The 16,345-nt window shown below is 41.2% G+C and overlaps 3 protein-coding genes across 5 annotated transcripts in view; 2 read left to right on the top strand and 1 right to left on the bottom strand.

The window, feature by feature from the left end:
• Positions 1–248: 248 nt before the first annotated feature.
• Positions 249–3,526, bottom strand: C3H11orf1 (chromosome 3 C11orf1 homolog). Of its 2 annotated transcripts, none has more exons than XM_044666308.1 (4): positions 3,476–3,526; positions 1,618–1,848; positions 1,131–1,197; positions 249–554 (listed from the first exon to the last, which is right to left on the bottom strand). In XM_044666308.1, the coding sequence occupies exons 1-4, from the start codon at positions 3,506–3,508 to the stop codon at positions 388–390; spliced, it is 498 nt and encodes a 165-aa protein (XP_044522243.1). In that variant the 5' UTR covers positions 3,509–3,526; the 3' UTR covers positions 249–387. The 2 variants fall into 2 exon arrangements, with proteins under 2 accessions (XP_044522243.1, XP_044522242.1); XM_044666307.1 differs by lacking the exon at positions 3,476–3,526 and adding an exon at positions 2,466–2,558.
• Positions 3,527–3,598: 72 nt separating this feature from the next.
• On the top strand, positions 3,599–9,264 carry FDXACB1 (ferredoxin-fold anticodon binding domain containing 1). Its single transcript, XM_044666306.1, has 5 exons — positions 3,599–3,878; positions 5,014–5,170; positions 6,071–6,274; positions 6,681–6,839; positions 8,032–9,264. The coding sequence occupies exons 1-5, from the start codon at positions 3,707–3,709 to the stop codon at positions 9,215–9,217; spliced, it is 1,878 nt and encodes a 625-aa protein (XP_044522241.1). The 5' UTR covers positions 3,599–3,706; the 3' UTR covers positions 9,218–9,264.
• Positions 9,265–14,268: 5,004 nt separating this feature from the next.
• ALG9 (ALG9 alpha-1,2-mannosyltransferase) overlaps positions 14,269–16,345 on the top strand; it is a 118,929-nt gene continuing 116,852 nt past the window's right edge. For both annotated transcript variants that reach the window (XM_044669371.1, XM_044669370.1), the window contains exon 1: positions 14,269–14,396. In XM_044669371.1, the coding sequence (XP_044525306.1) occupies positions 14,269–14,396 (128 nt within the window). The remainder of the gene's footprint in view (positions 14,397–16,345) is intronic.

Here is a 16,345-nt window from a genome sequence, read left to right as displayed (position 1 = left end):
AATGTCTTACAGAAGATTATTAGAGTTTTAATCATTTGGGAATTAATTATTTGCAGAGAGGCAAGATGGAGTTGTCCTGGATCAGAGAACAATGACATTCTCCTGAAGCCACAGAGTTATCTTCTTATCACACTCCTATACAAGTATTGTGCCTACATTTCAATAACTGAAAGGCAATATTGACTTCTTAGGTTAAGAACGGGGGAGAAAAAAAACAGCAGAAATTAGCTTCTAATTCTTAAGGGCTTTATTTTTTATTCTCAGAAGAGTTACTATACTATATGACAGATAACAAAATTCTTATGTATTGAATAGAAACACTATTCACAGTTATAGTCTACGTTAGAAAAAAGAAGCCTGTCTTGTTTCCTCCCTAGAGGTTGGGCCTTAGTATAGCTCATCTATGGGATCACATAGATATCCAAGGCCTTTGCTGGTATTAGGTCCTGAATAATTAATCATGTAATCTGTCCTTCCTGTGGCACTAGCTTTGTATGGAGGAGGAATAAGCTCAGTTTGATGTCCAGGGAAACAGTGAGGTTCTTTTTTAAATCCTGCAGGGAAAGATAGGAAATGGAAAAGTTACACCACTGAACAGGGTTTATCTTAATAAAACTACTAGCTGATATTTACATAATAATTAAATGTTTTACATACATTATTTTTCTTGATCCTTTCAATAACTGTGAGCTAGGTAAAATCAGAATGTATTATCTCCATTTTATAGATGAGAAAATTCAAGCTCAGAGGGTAAAATAATTTGCTCTTGGGTCATACTTACTTTCAAAATTGGGATAAAAACCCAGGTCTCTCCCAATGCCCAATATAGTGCATTTCCCCCCACTGTACTACACAGATATTAGGACTGTTTACATTGGAGAAAGTAGGGAACTGGTTATTTCAATACAAAGAAACAACCTGTAGTGGATAGGATAGGTTTCCTACAGTAACTCAATGGGGAAAAAAGTCTATATTCTAGGCTGGAAGAATCCTGGGGAATTTTAGCAATAGTGGATTTTAGAGGTAAAACATTCTAAAACACCCATTTGAAGTGGGCTTAATTTTAGTAGGTAGGAGCAGTGAATACTACTACCTCATCCCAACCCTGCCCTCCACCTTAAAATACTTACTACTTTGTGTTGGAGGTAGCTTCTTTCTGTAGCTGGCACCAAAGGTTGTTTCAAAATAGTGACCAAACTAGAAAGGAAAACAGAGATATTTCAGTAAAAATTATGCAGCCAAGTCTCAAAGAACAGAGGTCTCCATGGCACTAGTAGTAACAGACTTTGCTTCAGCTTATATGGACTAGAGGGAGACTTTGCACCAAAGATTCCCATGAGGAAAGTTCAAGTATATGTATTCAGTATGATTATGGGGGAATCTACCCTTATCTAGGAGCCACTGGTGTTTTAGGGATGTGTGAACAGTATTGAGACAGAATTAGTAGATAGGATAAAAATCCTATCTTGCTTGATGAGGAATTACACGGCATCTTTTGTGTCAGTTATCAAAAGGTAATTTCCAATTTGTAGTTAGGGTGCATAATTCTCTTATAAGCACCATGTAGTTTTCTCTGATAAAGAAATAGGCCAAAAGAAGAAAAAGAAGTAAGGTTACCTTGGAAGGTAGTGGTTGTGGTTGAACAATCTTCTCAAGGCTATACCTCTCCTGGTTCCAGTTGCCCATTAAGGTACGGTTGGAGTAAGAATTTTCATTGGTTGTACATCTCCATCCATACTGGAAAAACTTGGACATTTCATTCCAGTCTGTCCATACTTCACCATGGCCATCTGCATGCATTAGGCAGCCATATTGTGGATTTGTGAGAAAGCAAGAAAAGGATATTTTCTAGGGAAAAGCAGAAAAAGGAAACCTTTATAAAGATAACAGAATTTGGTTTTTTTTTTTCATTCTCTGTTTCACACAGTGAGATAAGAAACATTTCTTGGAAAGATATGAAGTCCAATGAAAGTTCAGGTTCTTCCCAAAGTTTGCTGCAGTCCATTCTTTGGTTCCTGTTCTATCATATACCAGTAGCTCCTTCTTTACCTGCCCTCACACCAAGCATAAATGGATGCCACTTAGCTGAGATGATTGTATTGGAGGGAACTCCAAAAAATTTTAGGTTCCCAGAAATTCAATATAGATCTCAACCCCTCCAAAAAACCAACCCCAAACAAAACAACTAAAAAAAAAAAAATCAGCCCAATTCTACTTTTGTATAATTCTAACAGAAAAATTTTCTTACCTCAAGCCTACATTTACATCTTTACAACCTCTACTCAATTGATCGTAGTTCTTCCTCCCTCCCCCCATCCATCCCCACTCCCAGCTCTAGCTCTAGTTAAGGAGAACAAACCTATTTCCACTATAACAACCTTTTCAATAATTGCTGACAGTTATCATGTTCTCCCTAAGTCTGACCATCCCCAGTTCAGACCTCAGGTTCAGAAACAAGAAAATACCTGATCTGAGCTAAAGGGAGATGATCTGCAATAAAATGACCTGCTTGGAATTTTTTCAGAACAGTAAGAGAAGCCCTGACTTTTCTTTTCCATTTCTCACTCTTCACAAGAGATGCCAGATCATCAAACCTAGATTTCAAGGTTTCAACCTAAAGCAAATCAGGATCCTCACTCTACTGGTCTGTTTGAATTTCTGAGGCCATGATGAAAAGGCCACTCCCAATATTTTAGGCAAAGTTGATGAAACTGAGTATTAATGGGACGGTAAGACTAAGCAAAAAGGTCACTGACCCCTCTTTGTGAAGTTTGCTGTTCCCAGGCAGCAGGATAACTAAAGTGAGCAGTGATCCGATGCTCAGAGGACCTAGCCCTCAAACCATAGCTAACCTTTTATCCTTTGTGTTGTAGTAGTGGAATAGTGAGTAGAATGGGAGCTCTTTCCTTAGTAGGCCTGGGGATCAAAGGATTTAGGGCAGGGGGGTCCTCTAATCCCATTCGAATGAACAAACATTTATTAAGTGCCTACTTTGTATGTGCAAACACCTCAAGTATTACTGAGTTTAGATGGCGTAATTTCAAAAAGGAGACATCACTAACGGTGGGCGGGGTTCCAACCTTTATATTTTACAACCAGAGGCCCAGATGAGAAATGACTTGCTTAAGGTTGACCCAGCCGGTAAGAGGCAAAGAGCAGGACTAGGATAAAATTCTTGGGAAAAGCTCAGGCTGAGGGGATCTTTATAGTGAGTAATGGAAAGGGTGCTGGATCTGGAACCCTGAGGACCAGCTCTACTTATACATTTACTACCTACTACCTGTGTGACCCTCACAAGTCACCGGGCTTGTCTGGATCTCTAAAAAGAGAAGTCCAAGACTCATCCCAAGATAAGGGGTGGAGGCGGGAAAGTTGGTGACCAGGAACATCGCCTGGGCGATTGCTTGTGACGTCACGGAGGTGTTGACGAAATCAGCTCGTGCTTGGCTAGTCCTGGGGGAAGGAGTCGTTTTACCTTTTTGGAAAAGTCCATCATATTTGCGGTCATGGTAATCACGACCACCTCTCTCTCTCTCTCTCTCTCTCTCTCTCTTTCTCTCTCTCTCTCTTGTTGTCAAGGCAACCGGAGCTGTGGCGCGTCATCATTCAGCGACCGGGGAGGAGAGGTGGCCTGGGGGCAGGAAGGGGAAGTGACAGATGACGTGTGATTTTCCAGGTTGGGCGAGTGGCGGCGAGCTGAGGCACCATGGTCACTCGCCGCCTCCTGCTGGTTGGGGAAGGGAATTTCTCCTACGCCGCTGCCCTGTGCGAGGTTCTAGAGCCCGGCACTAGTCTTATAGCCTCCTGCCCCCAAGGACCCACGGCCCTGGCGGGGGATCCAGTATTCCAGGAGAACCTACGGCGCCTACGCGAGCGAGGTATGAGGCCCCGCCCCTCATCGAAACCCCGCCTCTTCCCGAAACCCTTCCCCTTTCTGTCATGTGGCCTTCCCGCCTTTGGGCATCCTCTTAGGCTTGGGATTCTTTTTTTTTTTTTTTTTAAACACCCCTCCCCCCAATATGGGTTGAGGTGGGAGAATGCACTTTCATTCTCTTTTTCCTATTCCTGGAAACTTTCCCCTCTGCTCAGACCACAGATATCCCTTGTTTCCTTTAATTCTCAAAAAAATTCCATCTTCTATGGTAAACCTTCCCTTACCCTTTGAAGTCCAGTGCTTTCTCTCATTTAATGATTTCCCACATATTCCTGCATATAGCTTGTTTTTGCATATATTTGTTTGCATGTTGTCTCCTCAGAAGATGGAGGGCATCTTGCCTCCTTTTTTCTACACAGAGCTTCCTTAGCACACTGTATGACACATAGTTATTCATCCTTCTTTTTTCCACAAAGAGGACCAGTGACATCATGGGGTGATGTTCTGACTTGTGCATGAATTGAATTTAAGTGAGACAGAGTGGCACAGCCATCAACCTCATTCTCTTCAAGAATCATCCAAGTTCAGTGGGAAGACAAGAGTCAGGACACATTTGGCAATGTGGATGTAGTTGATGATCTTCAGTATCTGACCAAGCTCTAACCTCTCCAGAGCCAACTTCATGGCTGTTGGAACAAATTGTTCTCCTCTGCCCATTCTGACTTATAAGGGGGGCATCTTCACATGTTTGGGGTAGATATCTCCTAAGTTATTAATGGGTTTGAAGCCTCAGTTACCCTCTACCTCATCTAATCTGTCTGCTGATATAGTGTTACTGGGGTGTGGCTGCTGTGAGTACAACTTCTTGGAGCTACCTGTGAAAGTTGGGTGAAAGGTGGATATTAAAGATAGATGAGCAGCCCAGAAAAAGGATTGGCAAGCTTTCAGCTAGGTGGCACAGTGGATTGAGGCTGGGCCTATAGTCAGGAAGACTCATCTTCGGGCATATAGTAGGTCCTTAATAAATATTTGTCAAATTGAATTGCTGGAGGAATAGCTTTCAGTCCTGTGCTGAACTGCATATGATCCCCATGCTCTTTGCTTTTTGTACTCCTTTATAACTCCTCTTTCTTCCCCAGGTGCTGAAGTACGATTTGGGGTGGATTGCACCCAGCTGGCAAATGCTTTTGCAGTGGATGGCTGGAAGTTTGATCGAATTTATTTCAACTTCCCCCATTGCGGAAGGAAAGCTGGAGTAGCTAAGAACAGGGAGCTGCTTGCTAGATTTTTTCAGAGGTAAGATGGGGCTGAGTCCTTTACTAGCATCTAGTGCATTAAAAGTATGTGACAGTGGTCCTAGAGGAATGGCTGAGACCTGAAATAATGAGAAGGCAGAGCAAAAGAATATATAACCTCGGACCTGCCCCGACAACTGACTTGTATGAAATTTGAGTATGGTTGTGTTGTATTTTCAGTGGATGTTTATATATATATCTTTTCAAAGTGGTTATGATGTGTAGGAAGTGATAAAATTTGTGGTACAGGCAGTAAAATAACTATGGGAAACCAGGCAGAGGAGAGAAGAAAATGGGAAAGGCTGTCCAGGTGACGTATCATGTTAGAGGTAGGAGTAAGATTGAGCATTAGAATATAGATTTATAGCTGGTAGGGACCATAGGGAATCATCTGTTCCAACCTTTTAATTTTATAGATGAGGAAACAGACTTAGAAAAGTTAAGTGACTTGCCCAGTGTCCTACAGTTAGTGTCAGAAAGAGAATTCCTTGAGGGAAGCATTAAATTTGGTATTTGGAGTCTAGAGGGAGGATATGTCATGTAGGGAGAAATTCCTGGAACAAGAACAAGAACTTCTGTAATCAAGATCTATAGTGCAGTATAGCAATGAAGTGATATGTTTTATGTTAACTATTAGGGAATTTAAAACATACTTAGGAAAATGAAATCTTCTGGTCACATTTTACAGCATTTCCTTCTAGTATGAACCTTAATGCTTCTGGTTGAAAAAATACTATGTAAGTATTTGTAAGTAATTTCATTTTATTCTCATTTTCCTGCATTTGAAGTCAGATTTCTTAAAAGTTTGGTCCATAAAAGACAGTCTTAAAATCTGGTTATATTGGTGGTAAACATGGTTATTTCTAATTGATACTGAGGAATAACTCTTCTTTTCCTATAGCTGTGCTGATGTCCTTGCAGAGAGAGGGGAGGTCCATGTGGCACTGTGCAGGGGACAAGGTGGAACTCCTGCTGATTGTCCCAGGAGAGAATGGCACAATAGTTGGCAAGTAGTAGCAATGGCAGCTAGAGGAGGACTCATCTTGAGCAATGTTCATCCTTTCAACTCTGAGGCTTTGCCAGGATACAAGTGCACTGGGTACAGGTATTAAACTACAGTGGTTAAAACCAAGCTTTTCATGGGGCAGCTGGATAGCTCAGTGGATTGAGAGCCAGGCCTAGAGACGGGAGGTCCTAGGTTCAAATCTGGCCTCAGACACTTCCCAGCTGTGTGACCCTGGGCAAGTCACTTGACCCCCATTGCCTACCCTTACCACTCTTCTGCCTTGGAGCCAATACATAGTATTGACTCCAAGACAGAAGGTAAGGGTTTAAAAAAACAAACAACAACAACAACAAAAAAAAAAACAAGCTTTTCTCTCACCTCTCCCCTTATGCTTAAAAACTGAACCATAACATTTTTCTCTGACATTTTTTGAATCAGTCCCTTGGGAATGCTCATTCCCTCTTGCTATTATTCAATACATACTTAGGATCTCTTGTTTTGCCAGGAGTCAGAACAAATCTTTTCATGTTGAAGGTGCTTTGAATCACATCTTTACTCGGAGCTTACCTTTTAAAGAATCTCAGCCCATGATCTGCAGAGTCAGACTGGATGACCATTGGCTTTCCTTTCCTGTACCAGAAGTACTAGTAGGAAAGATAAACAGGTAATCTCTTATTTTCTGGAAATATTATCCATCTCAGAATATGTACTAATTGACTTACTGGAAGCTCTATATCCTTTTTTTTTTTAATAATTTTTTATTTTTAGAAAAATTTTCCATGGTTACATAAGTCATGTTTTTACTTTCCCCTTCACCCCCTCAAACCCCCCCCCCCCCCTTAGCTAATTCGCATTTCCATTGATAGTTATATGGGTGTGGTCTTTTCAGGTCTACATCCCCAATCATGTCCTCATCAACCCAAATGTCCAAGCAGTTGTTTTTCTTCTGTGTTTCTACTCCTGTAGTTCTTCCTCTGAATGTGGATAGTGTTCCTTTCCACAAATCCCTCAGAATTGTCTTGTGTCATTGCATTGCTGCTAGTACAGATGTCCATTACATTCTCTTTTACCACAGCGTATTGGTCTCTGTGTACAATGTTCTTCTGGCTCTGCTCCTTTCACTCTGCATCAATTCCTGGAGGTCTTTCCAGTTCACGTGGAATTCCTCCAGTTTATTATTCCTTCTATATCCTACAGATGTTAAATGGTTAATGATAATAATGATCCCTATAAAGCTATCAATCTGGAATTCCCTAGATTCTAAGTAATTACAATTGCCACATTTTTTAGTGTCACACATAAGGTAGTAGTTGAGATTCTGAAGTCAGTGGACATTTTTATTCATATTGAAAGATAAGAGCTAGACCTGTGATTTCATTGGTGCAGAGAACTCCTCTTCTCTGCAACATAAAAGCATTAGAGAATTGTCCAGAGCACTGAATGGCTCATTGATTAGCCCAAGGTCACATAGATTTTGAACCAGGCCTTCCTGACTTTATGCTGTTCTCTCAGTGGAATTTCTTTTATTTCTTAAATTAAGCCTACTTCTTAAGCTTATGGTTAACTCCTCTTGCTATTTGTTATTCTTCTTTTTAATTTCACCAAAACAAGAGTGGGTTTTTTTTTAGTAGTTTTTTTTTACACCCTTAACTTCTGTGTATTGGCTCCTTGGTGGAAGAGTGGTAAGGGTGGGCAAATGGGGGTCAAGTGACTTGCCCAGGGTCACACAGCTAGGAAGTGTCTGAGGTCAGATTTGAACCTAGGACGTCTCTAGGCCTGACTCTCAATCCACTGGGCTACCTAGCTGCCCTCATATTTTGAAAGTTAGAAAATTATTTCCCTTTTGTGTCAAACAGGAGTTTCCTTGAAACCAATTCAAGCCATCCTGTCAGGATCATAAATGAAAAACTGATTGCTGAGCTGGGTAAAATGTTTTCACTTCGAAGGCTGAAATGCCCCACTCTTCTGCTTCCAGAGAAAAGCTATTGTAATCACTTTGCCTGGAGCTCTGACTCTTTATCAGCTCCATTTTGGATCATTCCCCAAAAAGAGAAAATTCTGCATTCTGACTTGTCTGCTGGTGAAATGAAATGTGATATGGAGGAGTTTCTGGTGTCATTTTCAAGGCTTCATCTTCAGAAACATCTAGAGTGGAACAGGGAACAAGAGAGCCAGACGAGAATTGAAAGCCCAACAAAGTTTTCTCTCAGACCTTCCCTCTTAGTTTATGCACAAGATGTCATCGAAGGACTCGACTTCCTCCCAGGGTCTCTGCATATCCTCAGTGGTCCTGTTTTTAGGAAATGTCTTGTTTCACCTTTCATGCTGCCAGCATTTCATGAGACTTTATTTGTTTATGGGTTTAATAAAAAAGCAAGGGATTCTTGTCTTCACTTATTCCTGGAAAACCTGAAATGCTCTTTACATGACCTTCTGACTCAGAGATTGCCAGATGGCCCTGAACTGAGCAGCTCTTTGACATTTAAGCCTCAGAAAAACAAAAAAGATTATGTGATTTGCGTGAAGCCTCGCAATTTTGGTCCAGATGAAATTGTGGGTTTGGTTATTGGATCTGTCATAACATCTGCTACAAGCCAGCTATACAAAGACCTGGATTTTGTATTTGCATCTGTGAACTTGGACCTTTTAGTCATGCTGGTTTGGGGGATCCCTGACTGGAGAATTTTGTGGACCTTTGACCAACGTTTTCTGGATCATTTTGTCCCTGGGAAAGTAGAACCCTTTAAGACTTTTTCCCTCTATCCTCCATCTTATGTTCATGATGTTAGCTTTTGGCTAGATGAGGAAAGAAGATTTGATGAAGTGGAATTTCATACTGTGGCTCGAGCTGTATCTCAGGATATGATCACATCCATACGGCTCCTTAATCGCTTCCAGCACCCACAAACTGGGCAGATAAGCCTTTGCTATAGACTGACTTACCAGACTTGTGACAGAGCTCTAAGTCACCAGCAGGCAATAATGATTCAAAACAAGTTCAGGACTGAGATACAGCAATGTCTACATGTGACAGTAAGATAGCCTTGTGGAATTATGTCATTTTTCTTCAAGCATTGGCATGATTAAAAAGAACAATACCTGTTCTTTCTACTTTAAAGACTGTGCCTCATTATTTTGCTGAGCCACTCACATCTCAGCCTTCTGCATTCTGATTTGTCTCTACTATTGTAGCATGTAAAATCTTGCAGCTATGTTTTTCATGGGTGCAAGCTAACAGTTGCCCAGTTAGAACTCAGAACCTGGCATAAGACACTTAATTGAAACTACTGTCTCCAAGATTACTAACAATCTTGTAGCTCCTAAATGCAATGTTCTTTTCCAGACATCATTCTTCTTGACTTTTCTGTGCTTTTTTATATTGCTGATCACTCTTTCTATTCACATTGTTGTAGTCGTGTATTTTTTTTCTTGGCTCTGCTTATTTCATGCTATTATCAAATTGTATCTTTCCATGCTTCTCTGTATTCATCATATTTGTCTTTTTTTTCTGTATAGTTCTATTCCATTATACTCATGTAACATAATTCATTTAGCCATTCCTATCAGTGACCTCCTTAGGGTATATAAGCTCAGTAGTAGGATATGGACATTTTAGTCACTTTATTTGCATAATTCCAAAATACTTTCCAAAATGTTTTTTTTTAAACCCTCACCTTCTGTCTTAGAATCAGTACTGTGTATTGATTCCAAGGCAGAAGAGCAGTAAGGGCTAGACAATGGTGGTTAAGTGGTTAAGTGACTTGCTCAGGGTCATACAGCTAGAAAGTGTCTGAGGAAACTGATTCACCAACAGTGAATTAGTTAGTATGCTTATCTTCCTGCAACTCATCCAACATTGACTGTTCTCATCTTTTGTCATCTTCACCAGTTTGCTGGGCATAACAAAAATTCACATTTTTGTCAAAGCCACTACCTTCCAATTTTCCTAGTTTACAGCTTTTGGGTCATCCTAATTGTTCAATCTTTCTCATCCACAAGTCAAATCAACAAGCATTTATTAAATATGTGCTATGTATCAGGTATCATATAAGAGCTGGAGAGACCAAAAAAAAAGGCTATCAGTTGCCATATTCTGTCTCTTCTACCTCCATGACATCTCTAGCATCTATACCTTTCTCTCCCTTCACATAAAACCCTCTACTAAGCACAGCATGGAGGACAAAAGTAGTAGATGTCATCCTAGTTTATCATGCCTCTTCCCTGAAAGTGAAATCAGTTTCTTTACTGGTTTGCCTGCCCTTTAGTCTATTCCTGCTCTAATTTATCACCCAACTAGCTACCAAATCAATATTTTTTTTAATTTTTAATTTTTTAAACCCTTAACTTCTGTGTATTGGATCCTAGGTGGAAGAGTGGTAAGGGTGGGCAATGTGGGTCAAGTGACTTGCCCAGGGTCACACAGCTGGGAAGTGTCTGAGGTCAGATTTGAACCTAGGACCTCCTGTCTCTAGGCCTGACAATCCACTGAGCTACCCAGCTGCCCCCCTAAATCGATATTTTTAAAGAACAGGTTTGATTGATATTTATTTGCTTAAGAAACTTCAGTAGTTCTTTATTACATCCAGGATAAAATATGAACTGCTTTGTTTGACTTTTAAAGCTTTTCATAATCTGACCAATTTTCTTTCTCGACTGATTTCCCATTATTCCCTCTCACGAACTGCATGGTTCTAGCCAAAATGGCTGATTAATATTACTCATTCAAAACATTTATTTTCCTTTCTCTATGTTTTTGCACAAGTTGTCCCTCATTCCTGGAATCAGTATCTTTCCCTTTGCCTTGTAGAATCCCTAGCTTACTTCAAAGCACGGTTTAGGTGTTCGCTCCTACAGGAGGTATTCTTTTTTGTGTTCTTCTCTGCCTTCTGTTTTGTGTGTGTGTGTGTGTGTGTGTGTGTGTGTGTGTGTGTGTGTGTGTGTGTTTGTGTGTGTGTGTGTGTGTGTGTGTGTGTAGCAATTAAGAGAAATTAGAATCTCAGGTATATATTTTTATCTGGACCCCGTGTATTGACCTTTTCTCCCTATCAGGGTCGAGAACTGGAATGGGATATCTAAGATAAAAATCTGAGATTCCTCTTTTGATTCCTTTCATAATTCTCACTTTTCTTCAAAATGCATTATTGAAAAAGCTTTGGGCTCTCAGTAATCCAGCAGGAGGGGGGGCTAACACTGTTCCCCTTTGACAGAGAATGCAGGGGCTTAGTACAGCCAAGGTCGACCCTGGCAGGGCATTTTGCCCAGAATTAAAGTAAAATAATGAGGCTCAAAAAAATTGTTTAATACCATCAAGGCTGAGAACTTCAGGGGCTTTCCGGCCTAACGAAATGTCCCAGGCTTCACCTAATGATAATACATATAGTTGATAGTTTAGCATAGGTTTTTATCTATACCTGGAGGCTTCTAAGGCTTTTGTTTTGACTATAGTAAAAATACTGCTCTCTGTAACTGTGGGAAACTTTCTTGGGCTTTTGGGGGAAGGGGATCTTTAACTTTCTATATAATAAACTGGTGACTCCATTGTACCTCAGAGCACTTTGAGCTAACAAGTCGTGCTTCCAATCTGTTTCGTTCTTTACATCTGACGACCACCCTCGGCCACTCAGATAAGTCTCTGGTTATAGAGCAGGATCTCTATATGTGTGCATATGTAGATGTGTGTTTGCATAGAATTTTAGCTCTTTTAGGTCAAGGACTATTTTTTTGGTCATTGTATCCTCAGTGAATATCACTGGACTGAGAACATAATAGGTATTCAATAAATATGTGTGTGTTTTTTAAACCCTTACCTTCCATCTTAGAATGGATACTAAGTATCATTTCCAAGGCAGAAGAGTGATAAGGCCTAGGCAATGGGGGTTAAGTGACTTACCCAGGGACACACAGCAAAGAAGTATCTGAAACCACATTTGAACCCAAGACCTCCAGTCTCTAGGCCTGACACTCTATCCACTGGGCCACCTAGCTGCCCCTCATTATGCATATATATACATATATATGTATATATATGCATATATTTAAAAATATATATACTATGGGGGGCAGCTGGATGTTTCAGTGGATTGAGAGCCAGGCCTATAGATGGGAGGTCTTGGGTTCAAATCTGACCTCAGACACTTCTTAGCTGTATATCCCTGGGCAAGTCACTTGACCCCCATTGCCTACCCTTACCAGTCTTCTGCCTTGGAGCCAATACACAGTATTGACTCCAAGACAGAAGTTAAGGGTTTAAAAATATATACTTATGCTCTGATAACAAAATTGCTCTCTGTCCCTTTCTGTACTTTTTTGTTCTGTGCATTAAAAAAATGTTTTATTGATGTTCTTTTCTTTTGCATTTCTAACACTAACTTTCCCTCCCTTGTAACAAATACAGTCAAACAAGACAAATCAACACAGTGACCTCATCTGAAGGTCTCATCCTGCATCTTTACACCCTCTGTTTTACCACTATTAAACTATCTCAGTTGTAGCTGAGGCCTATATGTGTTGTCTCTCATCTTAGAATGAGTTCTATTATTGTAGGGACTGTCTTCCTTTTTTATTTGTATCTCTTCTGCTTAGCATATAGTAAGTACTTAATACATTTTCATTCAATCAATCATGTATTTATTAAGTGCCTTTTATGTGCCAGGTACTGTGCGAGGCACAGGGATATAAGGTGAAAAAGATATGTCCTCTGCTTATATGGCAGAATATAAGGAGCTTATAGTCTTTGGGGGAAGCAGCATGTACATATATAAGCATGTATAAAATGTATACAGAATAAGTAAATTTTTTTGGAAGACACTAATCATACTAGTAGTGACACTCAAAAGTCAGGAGGCAAAATGAAGTTGCAGATGAATAAAAGAAAAACTTAACAGGTTGTTGAGACACAAATAAGAGAGTTGGTTTTAGTTTACATTAAATGAGAGAAAAACATAATTTTCTGAGATACTTGGGCATCTCATTGCATTGTTTATAATAAGCATTGTTTATAATAATAAGAAAAAGACTATATAATAAGAAAATAATAATAATAATTTATTGTTAAATAATAAAAATAATAACTATAAAATAATAAAAAAAACCTGCTTCCCTGGCTTCCTTCTACTACTCTACTCAAGAAGTGGGTTAACTTTTTGTGACCTCTTGTCTTCCCACAGGTTAGATGGTTCTGAGGGCAAATGCTAGAGAAAGAAAGTCAATAGGCCTTGGCAACAGATGATTGTGTGTAGGGAGTTAGAGGTGAAGACATTTCTTTGACAGGCCTCCTGACCACACTATCCATCCTCATTGGTTGGGAAGTTCTGACATTTTTCTTTGCCCATGTACTTACCATCTTTAGAAGCCACTGCAAAGTTGTCTTAAAAACAGAAACAAAAACAATAACAAAACACTGAAATCCACAAGATAGTGAAAGTAGGTGAAATGGCTATTTTTGCACATATAAAAAGAGAGATTAGTAACTGTTTTAGCTGATAGCCAAGAGATCCTCTTGAGAACTGGATCCTGCCAAAATACTTATATAAAGACACATTCCTTTTTTCAGATCGATTTGACATTCTGACTTCAAACTAAGGCATACTTTGCTGGTTCTCTTGGGGGTGGGGGCGGGGTCACCAGCAACTCTCTTGTGCATTTTACTATCAATATGTAGAGGATACTTTGTGCCCCCAAATATACTGGAGTGAAGAGCCAAACAAGTAAATGGAAGGTGCAGCTCCAGTCCATGGCTCTGTGAGCGAAGTATCACTTTGTCCTGTGAATCAGACCTGTCTTAAGACTTAAGGGAGTCCGTTGGAGGTGTGTTTAAAGGGGGCAATGTTAGGCAGTGGAGAAACAGAACGAATGGAAAAGGGAAGAAACTTTGAGGCACAGATTAGCAATTATGGGAGAGGCATAAGTCTGGGATCCATTTCTTTCTCCCCACGGAAAAACTATCCTCAAATGACCAAGAATTCCTGGAACTCCACCGCTTCTGTTCATTTGACGTATTTTGTACCTCCGAGGCCACCGTTCTACCAGACGAGTTATGGTATCAAGAGCGGGGATTTCATTGGGCACAGCCTCTTCTCTTGCCCGTACTTGCTATGGCGGCTCGCGGGGTCCGGCAGCGGCTGAAGGGAAGCAGCGGCGGTGGCAGCGGCGGAGACACAGCCAAATTGCGGGAGGAACTTCTGGGTCGAGAAGCAACGATTGCCTCGGATCAGGGAGCTGAGTATGGGCGGGAAGGCAGCGGGGGCGTGCCTGGGCGGCCTCTCTCCCCGACTCCGCGCCCGGCCCCAGCCTCCCAGTCCCGTCTTCGGAGCACCCCCTCCTTTCCTGGGCCCGCCCCCCTCCCCCCAAGTTTCCCATTACTTCCTCTTCTCTCTCCCTCCTCCCTTGCTCTGGGGTCCGGGTGACCCCCTGCCGGGCAGGGGAAGGTAGGGAGGGATATCTGACCCCCTTTGGGTAGAATGCAAGCTTGAGCTCTACCCAGGGTGGCCCTGACCTTTAGGGACTAGGGATCGCCCAGTTGGTTCAAGCCCCCTCTTTTTACAGACCAGGAAACTGAGGTCCATAGAGTGATGTGTCCACGACCACCCAGGTGGTCAGTAGCGGAGCCTTCAAATGGCACCAGGGCATCTCACCGTTTTTTTCGTGCATCCCCATGCCCCAGGGGGCTCCAGCAGCTCCCAAATCCAGGACATCAGCAGTTTGTCAGTCAGTGAAGGAGATGCCAGGACTTAGAATCGGAAGAAGCTTGGAGGCTTGTATGTTCTGCATGGGCGGCACATTTCCCAAATCTGCAGTAGATCTGCATTTATTGAAGAGATTAATTCTATCCCCACTTAAAGAGCTGGTTCCCAGAGCAAAAAACTTGAGGGAGGAAATGGTTAGTTGGTTGTTGGGATTATCTGGCCTTGGTTTCAGAGCTAGCATTGCATTGTTAGGTTCAAGGTCTTGCCAGGTTTCCAGAGTGTTGAAGGCATAGTAGACCTTCAACAAAGTGTAGAAATTTGAGATGGCCCTTTCTTAATATCGGCACCTCAGTTCTCTCTCAGAGAACTTTTTTATCAGCCTATCAAGGCCCTTTCTTTCTTTTGTTTGTTTTTTAAACCCATACCTACTGCCTTAGAATCAGAATACAGATATAAAAGAAGAGCTAGGCAAAGGTTAGGTTAAGTGACTTGCACAGTCATACATTAAGGAAACGTGAGGCTAAATTTGAACCCAGGTCCTCCAGCCCCCAAGCCTGGTGGGCTATCTGCTGTGCTACCTAGCTGCCTCAACCCTTTCTTTTCTATTAGCATATAATTCTCTATTAGAGAATTTTTCTATCAGCTCTCATGGACCTTTCTTTTCTGTCAGCATCTCTATTTCTATATCTTGCTACTTCAAGAAATTTCACTGTCAGCTATTTTTTACTTCTATTGTGTTATCCTTGACTTCTCATTCACACTCACCCCACATATCCAATCTGTTGCTAAATCTTGCCTTTTCTTCCTTCACAGCATCTGTTGTGTACCTCCTCTACACTCATGCAGCTACAGCCTTAGTTCAGGACTTTCTCACCTATCAATCTGGACTACTGCAGTAGCCTTCTAACTGCCTCAGGTCTTTTGTCACTCCAGTCCAACCTGCACTCAGCTGTCAAGATGAGTTTTCTAGAGTATAGGCATGCTCAGTGAGCTCCAGTTATTCCCTATTGTCTTCAGGATCAAATGTAAAGTCCTCTATTTATCACTGAGAGCTCTATTCCCTAGCTCTTCTATTTTTCCATTCTTCCTTCACTTGATTTTCCTTCATGTACTCCAGGATTGAATTCCACAGGTTCCAGATCTGGGAGCATGGCAGTTCAGTTGCCCATCTCCATTTTCCCTCTTTAGCTGACCTGGAATATTCTGCCCCCTCACTTGTGTCTTACTTTCCCTGACTTCATTAAAGACTCAGCTCAAGTCTGGCCTTCTTCTGGAGACTTTTCTTAGATTTCCTACTTGCTGTTGTTTACTCTTCCAGCTACACCAGTGGTTCCCAAACTTTTTTGGCCTACTGCCCCCTTTCCAGAAAAAATATTACTTAAACCCCTGGAAATTAAATTTTTTAAAATTTTAATAGCAAGTAATAGGAAAGATAAATGCACCTGTGGCCATCACCACTTCTCTGGATTGCTGCAGCACCCACCAG

The sequence above is a fragment of the Gracilinanus agilis genome, chromosome 3 (assembly GCF_016433145.1).
Source record: "Gracilinanus agilis isolate LMUSP501 chromosome 3, AgileGrace, whole genome shotgun sequence".
Taxonomy (NCBI): Eukaryota; Metazoa; Chordata; class Mammalia; order Didelphimorphia; family Didelphidae; genus Gracilinanus; species Gracilinanus agilis.
The sequence above is the reverse complement of the archived record's forward strand: the minus strand, read 5'-3'. Positions and strand labels throughout refer to the sequence as shown.